General features: G+C 33.8%; 1 protein-coding gene across 1 annotated transcript; it reads right to left on the minus strand.

The window, feature by feature from the left end:
* Positions 1-11,340: 11,340 nt before the first annotated feature.
* Positions 11,341-16,947, minus strand: LOC132303490 (protein NRT1/ PTR FAMILY 7.3-like). Its single transcript, XM_059800766.1, has 5 exons — positions 16,813-16,947; positions 16,358-16,472; positions 13,546-13,763; positions 12,748-13,307; positions 11,341-12,607 (listed from the first exon to the last, which is right to left on the minus strand). Exons 1-5 carry the CDS (start codon positions 16,837-16,839, stop codon positions 11,746-11,748), a joined length of 1,782 nt encoding a protein of 593 aa, XP_059656749.1. The 5' UTR covers positions 16,840-16,947; the 3' UTR covers positions 11,341-11,745.
* Positions 16,948-17,394: the final 447 nt, after the last annotated feature.

Raw genomic sequence — 17,394 nt, forward strand, 5'->3', positions numbered from 1 at the left:
CCATTCCATTGGAATGAAAATCCATTCCATTACTAAACCTATGGAATGACCATTCCATTCGCAAGCAATATTTTAAAAAAAAATTAAGTTCCCAAAAAAACCTCACGCTTTAAGTCCAAAAACCACCACCACCATTGTTGCCACCTTCAACCAACACACCGCAGCCTCCACTACCTTTAGCCACCTCCACCGCCACTTCCACTGTGGCCACCACTACCACCGACTTCCACTACTTCAACCTTTTTCCACCACTACTACCTTCAACCACCACCACCTTCACTGCCTTCCACCATTGTCATTGCCACTACCACCACCACTATATTGTCGCCACCTTTACTATCACTGCTGCCTTCCACCTCCGTCGCTACCACCGCCACCACCATAGCTGCCTTCTACCACCATCATACCGTCGCCACGTCCACCACTACCACCATCGACTTCTATTACCTCAACAACCACCACTGCCGCCACCTACACCACTACCGACACCTTCACTGCCACTGCCACCAACTTCCATCACCATCACCACCGCCGCCATCTCTACCTCCACCTCCGTTGACTTCCACCACCGACTTCCATCATCACTACGTACCACCTTCCACCACCGCCAACTCCACCTCCACATCCACCTCTACCACTAATGCCACCGCCACCGCCATCGACTTTTACCACCACCACCACCACCACTACCACCTTCTACCCCCGCTATATCCACCTATACCGCCACTGACTTCCATCACCACCACCACCACCACCACCTTCCACCACCGCCGCCGCTACCTCCACCTCCACCTCCACCTTTACCACTTCCTCTACTGCCTCTAGCATCCTTCACCACCACCACCGCCGCTGCCGCCGCCTCCGCTTCCACCTCCATTGCCATCGACCTGCACCACCGCCACATCTACTACCATCTTCCACCACTACCATCGTCACTACCTTTCACCATCATCACCTACACCACCGGCGTCTTCCGCCATTACCACCACCGCCACTACCACTACCTTCTACCAACACCCTGTTACCTTCCGCCACCACCGCCTTCCAACACCACCACTGTTTTCCACATCCACATCCACCACCATTAACCATTAATGCCACCATTTTTTAATGTTATTTTGTCAATTAAAATTATTTGTCACTAACAGGGTATTTTGGATAATTCAATTTGAAATTCATTATTTTCTAAATTTTACATTAGTTCATTCCTATAAATTTCATATTTGCATCCAAACAATAGAATGGGAATGACTATTCTATTCCATTCCCATTCCATTCCATTCTCACTTGCATTCCATTTCATTCTTGTACATTAAACGCAGCACTAGTGTAATAAATATTGTAATACCCCTAATTTTTAGAGGATTTTAAAATGATTTATTTAATTATTTTTATTTATATTTTAATTGATTATGTGGCTATATGCTTATATGTTTAAATGATTTAATTGTTTGATATGAATTATGTGATTTATTTGTGTGTATTTGTTTGTATTTATGTGTTAACTTAAAAGTCTAATTGTTTATTTTATTTAAAGGAATGAGTTTGGGTAGTAGTAATGAACCAACTAAATGAATCTCATGGATTACTTGGATAGAAAGCCTAGATGGGTAAGGATTATAACCCATCGGTGTAACCTGTAGAGAGAATTTTGAAAGAGAAAATTCAAGAAGGTCTATCATTTAGACGTTGATGTGTAAAACATTCTGACGCTGATGTGTAAAACATTCTGGAAAAAATTTATTGAAAGTTAAAAAAAAACTCTACTTAATTATGCATATTTTAAATTATGTCAACTTTTTCAAACTATTAAGTTTGACTGCCAATTTTATCAAACTAATTACAAAAGTGTACAAAAATACTATTTAGACTTTTTAATGGTTCAAAATGCCCTTATATCTTCTAAAAAATTTCAACGCCCTCTAATTTCCTAAACTCTATTTTTTCCGGCCATTACAATGTATTGAAATAGGAAAAGAGGACATTGATTTCCAGGAAAAAGAAAAAGGAAATGGGAAAAGAGTACAGGAAGATAAGCTGAAAATATCATTAGTAGGAGAACATGATTTTTAAAGGAATCTAGCCTATGATGAATCAAAAATATGTCAGCTCTGATATACTAAAAGTGATCTCAGGGGTCTAGATTTCTGGAGAAGCTTCGTCCGCGTCTTGACGAAGAAGATCCCTTACAGATTAGTAGAGATGTTGAGTGAAGGGATGATACCGGTGGTGAGATTGAGCTTCATCACTTTGAATGTGAAGAGAATCCCTAACAATAAGCTCACGAAGAAGGCTCGCACCGTCAGTTGGCCTCGCACTCAAAGATCATCTTGATCGAATCGGTCACGTCGTTGTCTTCTTCCACCTTCTTTACCTTCGAAGGCTCCACGATGATGCCTTTTTCTTCGCCCATTTTGTCTCTTCTCTTGTTGCTTGTTCATCTTCTGGTTGTTTATGGCTGGAACCAAGGGTGGATTCAGGAATTGTCAGTAGGGTGGGCTAAAATTAAACATAAATTTAATAACACAATTTCTTAAGCAAATTTTTTTATAACATAATCTAGATAAATATTTGAATTCAAATATTATAAAATATCTATCTAAGTTGTGTTCGACGAGTCTTTAAAGACTCGAATTCGTCGATAATAGACTCCAAGTCAATTTTTCAAACAAGGTCCCAGTTATGCAATCAATAAGAAATTCACCTCCTATTGTGCTATGTTTTAACACGTTTCATATTTTGCTTTTTTAGTTTTAAAGATTGAATTATTATAATTTTTGTTTGTGGTTTTATTTTATAAATCAATTTGAAATTCTAACACTTACCCATCTATATTTGTTTTATCTAAATCTATAGTAAGTTAGTAACTTTTGATTTGTGAATTATTGAATTTAGATGTTTTCTTTTATACTAATACTCCTTGTCTACTTAGAGATCAAAATCATCAAATTTTCGTAGTTTATAATGCAGTAGATTTTTTTGTTTATTTGTTGAATACTTTCTAGATAAACAGATGAACTCTGTTTATTTTTCATGATGATTTGAAAGTGTTGAAATTATGAATTTATTCTATATATATAATTTCATAACGGCCTCTACAACTAATTTGTCTCAAAATATGTTTTACTTCGTATCCTAATACTCATCATTAATAGGGCTTGTTAGGCTTGGGCTTTTATTTTAGTATTGTGGCTTAGTTAACTTGGGCTTATTTGGATGGGCTAATATTAATAATAAACTTTTTTTTTGGGCTGGGCTAAAAATAAACATAGTAATAAAAAATAAAAAAAAAATTTGGGGTGGGTTGGAGCCCAGCCCAACCCTACGCTAGATCCGCCAGTGGCTGGAACCATATTGATTTTCTGATTTTCAACCAATTAATGTTTATTGATTCTCATTTTGGTTATATATAGATTTAGATTTATTTGGAATTTTTATTTTAACGTAATTTACTTATTTGACATTTTTGTTTTAACGGAATGTGCTGTGGCTCATGGCCGGAAATAATGGAGTTTAGGAACTTGGAGGGCGTTGGAATGTTTTGGAAGAGATAAGGGCATTTTGGACCATTAAAGAGGCTAAATAGTATTTTTGTACACTTTTGTAATTAATTTGATAAAATTGGCGGTCAAACTTAATAGTTTGAAAAAATTGGCATATTTTAAAATATGCATAATTAAGTAGAGTGTTTTTTAAACTTTTTCAAATATTTATACATAAAACTTTTTCATTGGTTCGAACCACAAATTATATGGGTAGGTACCGAACTACATAATAATTTCTCCCAAACGAGAGGAGAATTAGAGAGAATCTAGATACAATGGTAAAAAAATGTTGATTGTGGAAAACAAAGGAAAGAAGAGATTTATGAAGATATCAATTAGCTTTATTTTGGTTAGGCTGAGAGATGTAGGAAGAAGACTAATGGGTTTGGTTTGTCTTCAAATAAATATTAGGGGTAATTTTTTCATTTTAATTTTATAAGAATAAGGTGCGGCATATGCGGGTGTTTTTGGAGCGCCAATATTGCTACCCGTGCCAATATTGCTACCCTTTTTATACTAAAATTTGAATACTCAATAGATAAAGGACTATTTGCAATTTTTTATAGCTTATAGTGATTTTCACAGTTCAGGGGTCAAAAAGAAGGTTTTATCCATTTTTTCAGGGTCAAAAAGAAGGTTTTATCCATTTTATCATTTCTTTTTGTTTAGTTTAATTTTTTATTATCTGATTACATTAAGTTGAACGTGGAGTATAGGTTATTTGCAAATTTTGTATAGTTTAGTATTTTTTTATTTAGTTTATATTATTTTTTGTTGTTGTTGTTTAAGGAAGTTATTTAAAAATACATGATATAAAATTTTATAATTCAATAATTTTTATTTTATTTTATTTATTTATTTATTTATTTTTTAAGTTTAAAGAGTTTTACAAATGCAGAAGAATTTAAAGGAAAAAGATTCACTTTACCCTTTCTTTTTATTTTTTCTATATATATACACACACATATACATATTTGTTTGTTTTGATAAGCAATTTTGATTACTCGGTATTACTTTATTTGTATTATTATTTGAAGCACCAAAAATCATACGCCGTTGTTATTGCCTGTGGAGTCAGATACTTAACTACTACGTAATTGGTAAGGATACGACCACGTTTTAATGGGTTTTTTATGTTTATTTTTACATTTTTTCTTAAGTTAAGCTAAAGTTATATAATTACCTCTGCAACCCTCTCCCCTTCTTCGTTCAGGTTTAAAATATGGAGGAGAGAGAGAGAAAGAGGACCCAGAAAATCAGAAGAGCACAAAAGCAATGATCATAGAGAGAGAAAAAGAGAGAGTATACAATCAATTTATAGGATAAAGTGTAAAAAAAACTCCTGAACTATTGAGTTTTTGCAACTAATCCCACTAAATTAAAGATTGACCCCTAAACTATTAATTTGTTGGAATTAATGACAAATTCATCACAAAAGATTATTTTACCCTTTCTTTTTAAATTTGTCATTTTTTATTAAATTATTATTTTTTATTATATTTTCTCTTTTTAAATATTAATTATATCATTTACCTTAATTTTATAATCAGTATCAACTGGTTATAAAAATGGAAAAAAATAAATAGATTTGTAACTATCATTTTTTAAAATGATTAACTTATTATAATAAAACTTATCATACCCACTTTAAAAAAATTTAGTATAAAAAAATATCTTCTTTTTCAAACAATATTCATGAAAAATTAATAAATTACATGAATAAAAAATATCTTCTCTTTAATGCAATATATTCATGAAAATTAAGAAATTACTTAAATTGTTTCAAAATTTTCTATTTAAGATTTTTATTTAAATAATTAATTTAAAAAATTAAAGGCAAACTTATGCAAATTTAATGGAGAATATTTCATCAAATGAGTATAAATTTTTTCCATAATTTTATTTCAACAAGAAAAATATATAAAGTGTAATTCAATAAGGGTATTATGGTCATTTAATGAAAAATAGGTAAGACAATGGGGTATTTTGCAATTAAATGTGATAGTTTAGGGATTTTTGCACCTAAATGTGGTAGTTTAGCTAAACCTATAATTAGAAATATATAATTAATTATATATTTGTTGAATTAGAGAAAATAGCCATAATATAGGAACGACTTTTATTTATAGTGAAGTAAAGCTATACAAATGCAGTAATGTGATTGTACTCATTGACATTTAGTGTAAAAGTCAAAAAAAAAAAAAATTCCCAGTAATAATAGAAAATAATCCTTAATTTAAATAGTATTTTCTTTGAAATATTTGTAGCTAAGACTATAATTTGTAAATAGTGCATCTATATATATTTCAGTGAAATAATAATAATAAAAAAGTATCATAAAGGCGGAGACTGTTTATAAAATAATCAAAAAATTATTTGTTTATTTTATTTATTTATTTTTTTTTGTAGAAAATAAAATTTCAATTCAGTTCAAGAAGCTCTATATTTTTATATTTGACTGATAGACAGATATAGACTATTATTCAATGCCTTGGAAGCTTTTAATCTGTCAAAATAATCAATGCCTTAAAGGATTGGATTTCCTTAAATGAGACATATTTTCATGATTTTTAAACTCTAAATAATAATGGAATTAAAGTTTTGAGTATTGTGCTTTGATTGTTTATTATACTCAGACAATATTCCACAACCTGAAAATTCTACAATATGGTACTTTTGGGACTCTTCATTATTGGATGTGATGGTGGGATTCACATAATTAATGATTCAACGGTTTAGAGACTTGGGGATACGATACCCTAGAATATTGTAGACTTTCTCGGAGTTCACAGCTAAAAGTGTAAGAAAATTTTCAACTTTAATTTTTTTTAAATATTTATTTTCAAGAAATATATATATACTTTAATTTTTGGTGACAAAGGTCTAGGTCAAGTTTGAACTCCAACCATTGAGTAGAGCGTGTAAAATAACTTGTCAATTCTTAAAGCAATAAGTTATTTTTGTTATATTTTAAATTTTTTTCTAAAAATTTTATGACAACCAAATATATAAAATAAAATAAAAAAAATTTTAAAAAATACAATTGGAATTTTGTATCTTGGGGTAATAGTGATGTTACAAATGGAATTTTGCATCATGATCTGGGTCGAAATTGTAACTGTAAACTTGTAAAGTGACTTTCAACCTAAGTTATACAATTTTTCTTAATAGGTGTTGCTCTTCGCACTCCCACTCTCAAACTCTGCGCACTTTCACTCAAATTCTCCATTTTTTTTTTTTTTTTGTGACTTAGCTTTCAACTCCACTTTAATTTATGAAAATAAAAAAGGGATAAAGTACAGTTACACCTCCTGAGGTTTGGCAAAAGGACACCCAGAGGAAACTTACCTGTTTTTTGGACAAAGATATCCCTTGAAAGTTAAAAAATAGACAAAGACACCCTTTTACATGAAAAATTAACCAAATTACCCTCTGACCGTTTAGGAGACTTTTTAACTTTACAATTTAATAAATTCAACCAATCTACCCCATGAATAATTTATGCATAAAAAAAAGTAAAAAAAAAAAAAAAGACTTTATATTGTCCACTTTTTTATTTTTTTATTTTTTATTTATTTACTTTATAAATGTCCCAACTTCTTAAAAATATAGACGTCTAAAATGATTTTTTGATTCAATACATATATTTCAAATAAATTATATTTTATTATTACTTCTTTTCTTTTTATTTTTTATTTTTAAATTAAGATGCTTAATTCTTTCATCTAAAAAAATTAAACCAATTTATTTTCCTTAAAAATAAAAAATATGGTACCAGTATAACTTTATGTATCTTAAATTATATATCAAATATTATGCATTTCCCAACATAAAAGAGGAAAATAATAATAATAATAATTAAAAGGAAATAAAATGCATGAAGTTTTTTTTTTTGGGTAAATAAAATGTATAAAGTTATACTGGTACCATATTTTTTATTTTTAAGGAAAAGAGATTGGTTTAATTATTTTAGATGAAAGAATTAAGCATCTTAATTTAAAAATAAAAAAGAAAAAGAAAAGAAGTACTAACAAAATATAATTTATTTGAAATATATGTATTAGATCAAAAAATTATTTTAGACCGTCTACATTTTTAAGAAATTGGGACATTTATAAAGTAAATAACAAAAAACAAAGTGAACAATATAAAGTTTTTTTTTTTTTTTTTTTTTTGTTTTTTTGTTATGCATAAATTGTTCATAAGGGTAAATTGATCCAATTTATTAAATTGTAAAGTTAAAAAAGTCTCCTAAACAGTCAAATGGTAATTTAGTCAATTTTTCATGTATAAATGGGTGTCTTTATCCATTTTTGGGGTGTCTTTGTCTAAAAAACAATAAGTTTTATTTAAGTGTCCGTTTTTCAAACCTCATGGTGTCACTGTACTTTACCCTAAAAAAAAAAAAAAAAACAACGGAATTTGTGAAATGAATATTTCATCGATTTTCATTTCATTGCGTAGCATTTCAAGGATTATATCATCAAATTGACATGGGTTTTTTTTTGTAATTTTTACCCTTCACGAAACTTAGAGCAACGCGAACTCCTGCCGTCGCTCAATCTCAAACTCGCGACAGCTCCGGCGAAACCGTCAGGACAAAGTGACAAACTCCCACCACCACCATCGGCATCAATCGCCGGCGAATTTCGGTAATGGTTCTAGAGAGAGAAACTGGAGCGAGAGAGGGAAGAAATGTTTATCTGTTGATGGAAGAAGAAACGGCGAGTTTGGAGGGAGAAAATGTGATCGAACGATAATGATGATGATTAAACCCTTCGCATACAGATGAAGAAAGTTAGTGATGAAGAGCATCTATACAAATCACTAGATTCTCAATGTAAGTTTCGAATTCAATTTACGGTTTCGATCAATCTAGTATAGTATCATTGCACGAACTTCACACAATTTTCAGTATTCTGGGTTCTGTTACAGACTAAAGCACTGTTCCGTTTTCGCTTCAAAACAGCTTATATGTTATCTGTGACTTACTTTGATCATTCCTTTCAACGCGAGTCTTTGATGCAAGTTGATTTTTTTTTTTTTTTTCATTGATTTGCAAAAAGTCTTCACCGGTTTGAATTTTGTGATTTTATTGTTTGAATTAATATCAGGTGTTATGATTTCATCATAATCGAATTTGAATAATTGATTATAATGCAAGTGTCAAGTCTGAATGAGTCTACATTGAGTTGAATTGTAAGAAAGATGGATTGGTTTGATGTAGAATCATTTAAAATTGATTGCACAATGTATTGTCCTTGAGACTGATTTTTTTTTTTTTTTTGTGGGGAGAAAGTCATTTCAGAAATGCAAAATGCGTTTGTGGGTCGAAGACAGGCTTTGGATGCAGTGCTAATTGCAATTTAATGTGTAAAATTTAGAATCATAAGTTAAAAGCCAAGGTTGTTCTGCAAACTTGATGTTAAGAGGGAATATTATCATGCGATTTGGGGGTTCTTGCTGCATAAGCTTGAGTGAATGGCCTTTGGGTTGAAAAGGAGGCAATGGATAGAGAAATTCATCTGTAAGTTTGACAGGCTTGAGGCAGGGGATTTCCTTTCTACTCTCTTGTTCCTTCTGCGGTGGAGGCTTTAAGTACACTGATGAGTACAGTGGTTCGGGGTTTAATTATTGTGTGGGTTCGTGTTCACTACAGGAGATCGGGAGGAAGATGCCATTCTTGTCTCTCATTTTTATTCATGAATGAAATGATGGTCTATTGTGAACGAGGAGCAATGGAAATTTAGATACTTGAGATGTGTGCTCTTGTGCTTTGAGGTTAGGCTTAGAGTTGCAAATGAATTGAGCTATCATGAATAGCTCGAGCTTGTTTGTTATGTAAATTAGTTGATCTTGTTTAATAAAGCGGACAGCCCAGACACCTTTTGGCTTGTTATTGTAGATAGTGGTGTATAAAGAGGTTTTGCTATTGGAGGTTGTACTTTCCCCATAGAATGGAGTGGTTTGTATCCCAAATCTCTGTAAAGCCTTTTAAGGCTGGGACCTAGCATTGATGGTACCTGTGTTTGAGATGGCTTAGGGGATTTAGGCGAGAGAAGTGGTGAATGACTTTGAGATGGTAGTTTTAGGTTGGGGCCTTCTGTGTTGGATCATTTTATTGGGTGCTTTGTAAAGGAAGTTAGGGTGTCCTCGTTACATGCTGTCCTTGCGATAAAAAAATTCAATTAGTGAGGTCATTGAGTGGGCATTTGATATTGCATGTGCAAAGTAGCGTAGCTGACAATCATATTTGGAATCTGACAATCATCTTTTGCCACATTACACGTGTAGTGAGGGATCTTAGGTGCCTTTTCATCTTTGTTTACTGTTTTACGGATTTTGCCAAGGTTGGGGTTTGATATGTCGCATTGTCAGAAAAGGGGTTTCTTTGAGGAGAGGGGGTTCTGTGCCTATTGTTGTGTATATAGACGGAAAGGATGGTACTTTTATTTCCTGGTGGTCTCTCTCTGTGTTGATTTTTTGGGTCATATGATTCTTCGATCATTTGGAAAGAATACTGCCATTTTTTTTCCAACTATACCTTCAAAGTTCTCAGGACTTTGTGAATTTTACAGCTCATCTAAGGTACTGCCTCAGTGAGATTGATCTTGCCCAACAATCTATGCCGATCTTGGTGAAACTGCCTCTAGTTAACTAGATGCTGGAGCCAATGATTCTTTTGAGCAAGAGCTTACCAGAACCTGGATAACAGCCTGGACCAAATCTCTGACAATTATGTGCCAAATCATGAACACATGCATTCCTTGTGTTTTTTAGCAAGTTCCGTGCAGAAAATACCTCTGGAAGGCCAAAATCATATTGGGGCTTTATTCCAAGTCACATATGCTCCTATTTTTAACTAATTTTAACGAAAATCTGATAGTACTGGCATAGCCTCTAAGGAAACTTGAAACAAGATATGATGCATGAACGGAATGCTCTCAACACAGCTTCAGTGGCTATCTTGTTAAGTGGGGGGAATGACTGATGTTCCCTATATCCTGGGTGTTGTTCGTATTGACCTCTTGGTACACTAGCCCGCATAAGTTGATGCCATTACACATGAACAGCTAGACTTGAGGATCTAAGTCACTGAGTTATATTGGTAAAAAGTATGTTATAAAAGACAAACTGATTTTCCTTTGCTGATAGAATGGTCAGGTTGTTGAAAGGTTATAGCATCAACATTTATGTGTATAAGGTTTTGATCTTTTCAGGTTAAATCTTTGCAATTTTCTATCTCAATTGTTTCATTTATTTCATCAGCACATTTTTATGAGGAGCTAAATGCCATTGGTTGGTTAAATGATATAAGCTTGGTCATTTTCAGTTAAGGGATTGAGAATTGTGCAAATGACGCCAAAGTTAGATCTGTATCCAGTTCACCGTTCCTCATGTCTCCCATTGACGGTTTATTTTATCTATGAGGACCTAGTGACCATCCTAGGACTTGCATAAATTTAAGATAGCCAATCCTGAGGTGGCACGGAGGATTTTGCTTAGTTGACAACTGGGATAAAATACTTGGTCAAATTCTTTCAATCCATATTTTTGGCATTTCAGAAAACAATTCATTTTGTCATTTTGAATTTGTCTTACATTCCACATTCCCCAAACGGATCCTATCAAATATTTCACATTTTCTATAATGATCTATATTTCAGACATTTGTGGAATCCTCCTTAATAGGCGAAATATTCCTTTTATGTCACATATTTGGGTTGTCAATTTTTAATGTGAATTTCTATTACAAGATCTGAAAATGCAGATAACATAATGAGGATTGGATTTGTAGGAAAGAGGTAGCTTTATTGCCTTTTGGTATGCAGCTCTCAAAAGTACATGAATTGGCCAGAGACAACAGTGAGAGCTGACTCATTTACATTTGAACACCCGACAAGAACATGTTAATCCTATAGCTAGCAATAGAACCAACAATAGGAATATCTCAATGAACCTTAGATCAAAACCCACCTATCCATACAACTATCATAGACTATTTAGTGGACCAGGTGTTGTTGAATTGGTTATAGAAAAGTTTAAGAGTTCAACAGAAAAAGCGTTCCTCTTACTCTCACACAAACACCTACTTTCTTCAAACAGGGTCTGAACAAAGCCTTTGTAGCAGACTCATCCCCCCTCTTATTTATTATCTGGCACTGTAAGCTGGTACATGTTCCATGTTTGATGTCACACATCAAACGCGCAACTCGCCTTTCTCATAGTTTTCTCCTTGTTTCCCTTCAAGCTTGATATTCTTGTACCACCTAGCACAAGCAATGTAGACAACTAAATCTAAAGTAGTCAAACTGGCCAAGAGGAAGTAAAATCTATCTAGGTGTCCCCTGTTCAGATTTCCTGGTATCCATCCCGACATGTTGTCTATGGTTGAGATTTTCATAACCATGCTCACGAGCAAGCTACTCACATAGTTCCCGAGCGAAATTGATGTCATGCAAAGTGCACTTCCAAAGCTCTTCAGTCCGTCAGGTGCTTGTGCATTGAAGAACTCCAGTTGGCCGACGTACATGAAAACTTCAGAAGCTCCAATCAGGACATACTGAGGCACTTGCCAGAAGATGCTCAATGAGCTTGAACCTTCACAATGTAAGCAATCTTTTTGAGCATACTTGAGTCTGTAGCACTCCACAATTCCGGCCGAAAGCATTGCTATTATTGCTATAACGAGTCCGATTCCCATCCTTTGAAGCTCGGTAAGCCCTTTAGACTTTATTTTGCTTACCAGTGGATCGAGTACTCGCCGGTAAAGGAAAATGAAAAATGCTACACTGAGGATGTCGAAGCTAGACATGCTTGCTGGTGGAATTAGGAAGTCTGAAATTTTACTTTTCATGGCTGCACCTTGCTCGACGAACAGTGATGCCATTTGGGTAAAGACAACTGAGTAAATTATAGTGCATAGCCAAATTGGTAGTAGTCTCAATATGCATTTCACCTCTTCAACTTGTGAAATAGGGCAGAGACGCCACGGGTTATGAGGGCCCTGCTTCTGGTCTGTGAATTCCCTTGATGTAATAAATGCCGCTCGATCCAGGAATCTAAGACATCGACATGAAAATAAATTAGTTGTATATAAAAATGATCATACTTTTGGCATTTAAATGTTATTGTTTGGGATTTTATTGGATCATGGTAGGGTTTATGTCGAATAAATCTATGATCATGCTCATACACTTACTTGAACCCATGGGTATAAAGTATCTTTCTAGCACCATACATGGAACTCTCCTTTTCGTTGGCTACATAAAGATTCTCTTCGCCTGGTTGCATCTCAACCCTCCATTTCTTTGCTGCAGCGACCATCACTTGGCAAAACCTGGAAAGTGGGTTGCCACTCGGCTTGAAATGCCTGTACTTTGGCGTTCCACCAAGAAACAAGACTAGTGCTGCAAAGGCAGATGCCGTTGACGCCCAAAACCCTACTGCCCAGATCCCTTCATCCTCAAAGTAGCCTAATATGGTGTTGGAGAAGAGAGAGCCGAGGTTCAAAGCCAGGTAGAAGTAGCTGAAAAAGGCAACCTTTGACCTTCCCTCCTTATGGTCCTCTTCATCAAACTGGTCAGCTCCAAATGTAGCAATATTAGGCTGGTACCCTCCATTTCCTAGAGCAATCAAGTAGATTGAGAGATAGAACAACCAAATCTCCCAGCTTGAATGTGACCCACATTCAGTTGTTCGAGTGCCACAACCTCTAGTATTGATCAAGAAGTGAGATGCTATAGATAATGCTACCAACCCCTGAAACCAAATCCAGAAAATGACAATTAGTTCGAAGAACCAAGTCCATTAACCAATTTCTATCCATAGCTTCTGTCTCCGGTTTATCAGCAGGAGGTTGTGATTTTGTCATGAATATGAGTAGGTTTTCGTATTTGAATTCTGATACTTCTTACAAAATTTTTACTTGGTTTAATGACAGCTTTACTTTGGTGCCAAATTGTCATGAAACAGAAGTGTTCAATTATGGGTTACTTACTATTACGAAGATGACTTGAAAGATGGCACAAGTTTTGTATCTTCCCCAGTACGAGTCACTGAGGAAAGCGCCCACGAGAGAGAAGATGTAGACAGTTCCGGTCCATTTGCTAACGTTGTTAGCAGCATCGGCATTGCTCTGTTGCAAGACCCGTGTCAGGAACAGTACCAGGTTCACTCCAACTCCAAAGAAAGCCAGAGTAGCCAGACCTTGGTTTACTGAAAGATTCAACAAGCAAAACAGAGGGTGCATAGAAAGTAAGTGTCTTGATATGTTGAGGGCTTTGATCTATAAGTGTGTCAGCAGAAAATAGAAAGTCCCAAGACGTATATTGAAGTGTTCGAGAAAATTTCAAAAGAGTAATGATAGGGAGTTCGACTGTCGCACAAATCGGATTAATTTTATGTGAGTAGTGGTTGATGTCATCATGACATTAGGGTTATTAACGACAACATGACGACATCGGTCCCCATTCACATAAATCAGTCCGAGTTGTCGGACCTTTCGGACTCCAAATCATTATCCATTTCAGAAAGATGGATGGTTGGAACAGGTATTGATCCAATGAAAGTGATGTTTAACAGCTAGAATTAATCAGTCATGATCAAAATGATCTCATAATAAATGGACTTGATTTGATATCTAGCTATCAATAATATGCATCAATTCCATGTGAAACATTAGATATAGAGATTATATAAAGCAAGCACATGGATTCTTTTCCACTAGTGGAATTCATGTCATAATCAGATTGATTTTTCAAAGATAGTATAATCAGATTGATCTTGGTGATTTGTGAGATTTTCTCTTCTTTTTCCTCCTCCATTAATTTTGTCCGAATAATTTTCTTGTCTTTAGCCAACATATTCCTGCTAACCAATCACGTCTTAATGTTGATAAAAAAGGACTGTTTTGCTCCAACTTTCTAAGTTGGTTTTTGATTAACTTATAATGGTAAAGATGGGTTATTCAGAGTAAGATACAAAACAAATTCTGAAAATTTCTCCAAATCGTTAGGACAAGGTTTGGTGCTGTTTGGTGCTGTTTGGTGCATGTGAAAGTTGATGAGAAAGAGGATAAATCACATGGCATGAGAACGTTAGGAACTTAGGTCATCATAAATTTGAACTGAAAAAAGAAAATCAATTTATGGAAGAAAAACAAGAAAGTAAATCTTGATATAATTGGGTGAGATCACAAATTTTTTTTATATATCTATCAATCCAAAGTTTACCCTAAGTATTTAGGGCTACAAACAAATCGAGATAAAACAAGTTGATTTAAAACTTATTTGAACTTGGCTAGAGATCAAATCAAGATCATATTTAGAATTTGATTTCACCTTATGTTTTTTAGTAGTGTTACGTATAGCCAAAACACAAAGTAATCTCATGATCTATATAAATACATATATAAAAATTTACGATCGTTTAATTTTAAAAGTTGGAATTTAGGGTTCACTCCAAAAGACTCCTTAATCATTGACCATGATTTAATTACAATTTTTATTAATAATAAAAAATTAAACAAATTCAATTAATTTTATATGAGTAAGAGTTCCTTAATCATTGACCATGATTCAATTACAATTTTTATTAATAATAAAAAATCAAACAAATTCAATTAATTTTATATAAGTAAGAATTATAATATTGTGATGACATTAGTTTTCATCTCAGGTAAATTAATCAAAATTGTTTGAACCAAAATCATTAACTTTTTTTTATGGTACTTTTATTTTCAAAAATCAAAACCAAAGGAGTAGGAGTACAATAGATTTCATGCTCACAATCATAGTTAGAAATAATAATAATCCCAAAAAAAGAAAAGAAAAAAAGAAGAAGCAGTAATTGTTAAAGATGAAACATGTAACTTCCCGCAAAAAATAAAATAAAATAATATAAAACGTGTAACGTCATGCAACCCATTCTGATTCACTGATTACGTGTCTGGCATCTCATACTCTAAATGCATGCTTTTCTTGCCCCCATACTCCTCGTTCCTCCCCACATCGTGTGCCTCGCGTTTTTGGTGCTAAAATCCAAAATGACTCTCTCTCTCTCTCTCTCTCACACACACACACACACACACACTCTCTCTCTCTCTCTCCGGACTCCACCGTAACACTCTAGTTCTAACACTGCGATAGTTTTGTTAGTTTTGTCTGCCAAATATGAAAAATGTTACGCCTTCTCTATACCACATTGTCGTACTATTGGATACATAAATTTAGGAAATGTTCACACAAAATAGAAAAATATATAGTATATACAAAATATTTCTCTATTAAAGTTATATACACGTGTTAGTTGTTGCTTAAATTTTGGGGTGCGTTAAAGCTAAGCTGAAGCAGAAAAGACCCATCAGTTGAAGTAGGCTGGACCCTTTTTTTTAAGCTCTCTTGAAAGTGTTTGTGTACAAATTCGTGAATTATACTAAATACACACACACACACATATATATAATCAATAAATTCAATTGATTTTGGAGGTTATTCAGGAATTGTTTTAAAGAATCTCATAAAATAATTGAACTGATTATAGACAAAAGTATAGCAAACAATATATACCATATAGATATACAGAGTATCGTATCTTCTTAAAGAATTTCTAGAGATAAGCAGCTTACAATATCGAGTTCTTATATATACATGTATGCGTGTGTGTGTCTTATATAATCACTTATTTTTTAGCTCAGATGATATGATAGTCTCTTTTTCTCAAAGGAGGTTGAGAGTTCGAGTCCATTAGAACATGTTGTGAGTAATAAGTGTGTGTTTGTTTTAACTTTCGAGGAAAAAAAAATGACTTACAAAGTATCACAGTTCCGGCAGCCCACTGGCCAGTTTTTTCTCGGATTGCGGGACGGCCATGCATGTCAACAGTTCCATCAAGAGTTGATGATTCTTGTTCCTCTTTCAGCTTACACTGAAAGCAATTAAGAACAATATTCAATTAGTTTGTAAATTCAAAAAAAAAGAAGGAAAAAAAAAAGAAAATTTTTTAAAAAAACAAGATTTATAAATATTATATGCTCAAATGTATGCATCAATCTCTTTGCATGCATGAGCAGCAAAATTAGCATAAATATGCTTGCAATGGCACACATGCACACAGAGAGAGAGAGAGAGAGAAAGAGAGAGAGAGAGAGAGAGAGAGAGAAGAAGAAGAAGAAGAGAAATGGGCGTTTTTTTTTTTTTTTTTTTTGGCCTTGACAATTCTTTTTAGAGTAAGAGTAGAGAAGAAATGGGAAATGATGATAACTAACCTCTTTGGAAACCTCTAAGCAAGCCATTGATGATTGGAAATTGGTAGAGAGCTGAAACAATGGTGGAAGAGGACAGAGAAGTTGATGGAGGGTGAAGGACAAAAGAAGGGAAAGGAATTGGGATAAAACAAAGAGAAAGGGGAGAGGTGTATATATAGTGGTATGGACGGCGCAGATGAATTTAACAAGAAATATTTGAGACCCCATTAGATGGCCAAATCATATATCCATGATGTGACTGTTTCAGATGCAAAATGTTTGAACTACTTTAATAGGGATGGGAAAGATTATTTTTTTTTCTTCTGTGAATTGTTGTGAGCCTATGTATGTGAGGTCCCTCCTAGAATCCACATTTTGCATTGGTTTGATTTTGACACATGATACAATCCCTCTTATTGTTCAAAAACAATTGAATCCTTGATTTGACATTTTAGTCCCTAAATTTATTTTTAGAGTAAATTATACTATCCCGGAGTTTGGACAAAGTACACACGGACGTTTATTGTTTAACATCCCCTAAATATGTCATCGACTGCCGAAAAGTGACTTTGAGTATAAAAGTTAGCAATGTCCTTATATTAT

Source organism: Cornus florida, unplaced genomic scaffold (genome assembly GCF_030987335.1).
Source record: "Cornus florida cultivar Cherokee Brave unplaced genomic scaffold, ASM3098733v1 CherokeeBrave_3.0.0_Hap2_Chr04, whole genome shotgun sequence".
NCBI classification, from domain to species: Eukaryota; Viridiplantae; Streptophyta; class Magnoliopsida; order Cornales; family Cornaceae; genus Cornus; species Cornus florida.

Coding starts and splice junctions, on each gene's coding strand:
- LOC132303490 (XM_059800766.1), bottom strand. CDS start 16,839: ATGGCTTGCTTAGAGGTTTCCAAAGAG. Junction 16,473..16,812: donor GCTTAGAGGTTTCCAAAGAG/GTTAGTTATCAT, acceptor AATTGCTTTCAG/TGTAAGCTGAAAGAGGAACA. Junction 13,308..13,545: donor TTCAAGTCATCTTCGTAATA/GTAAGTAACCCA, acceptor ATTTGGTTTCAG/GGGTTGGTAGCATTATCTAT.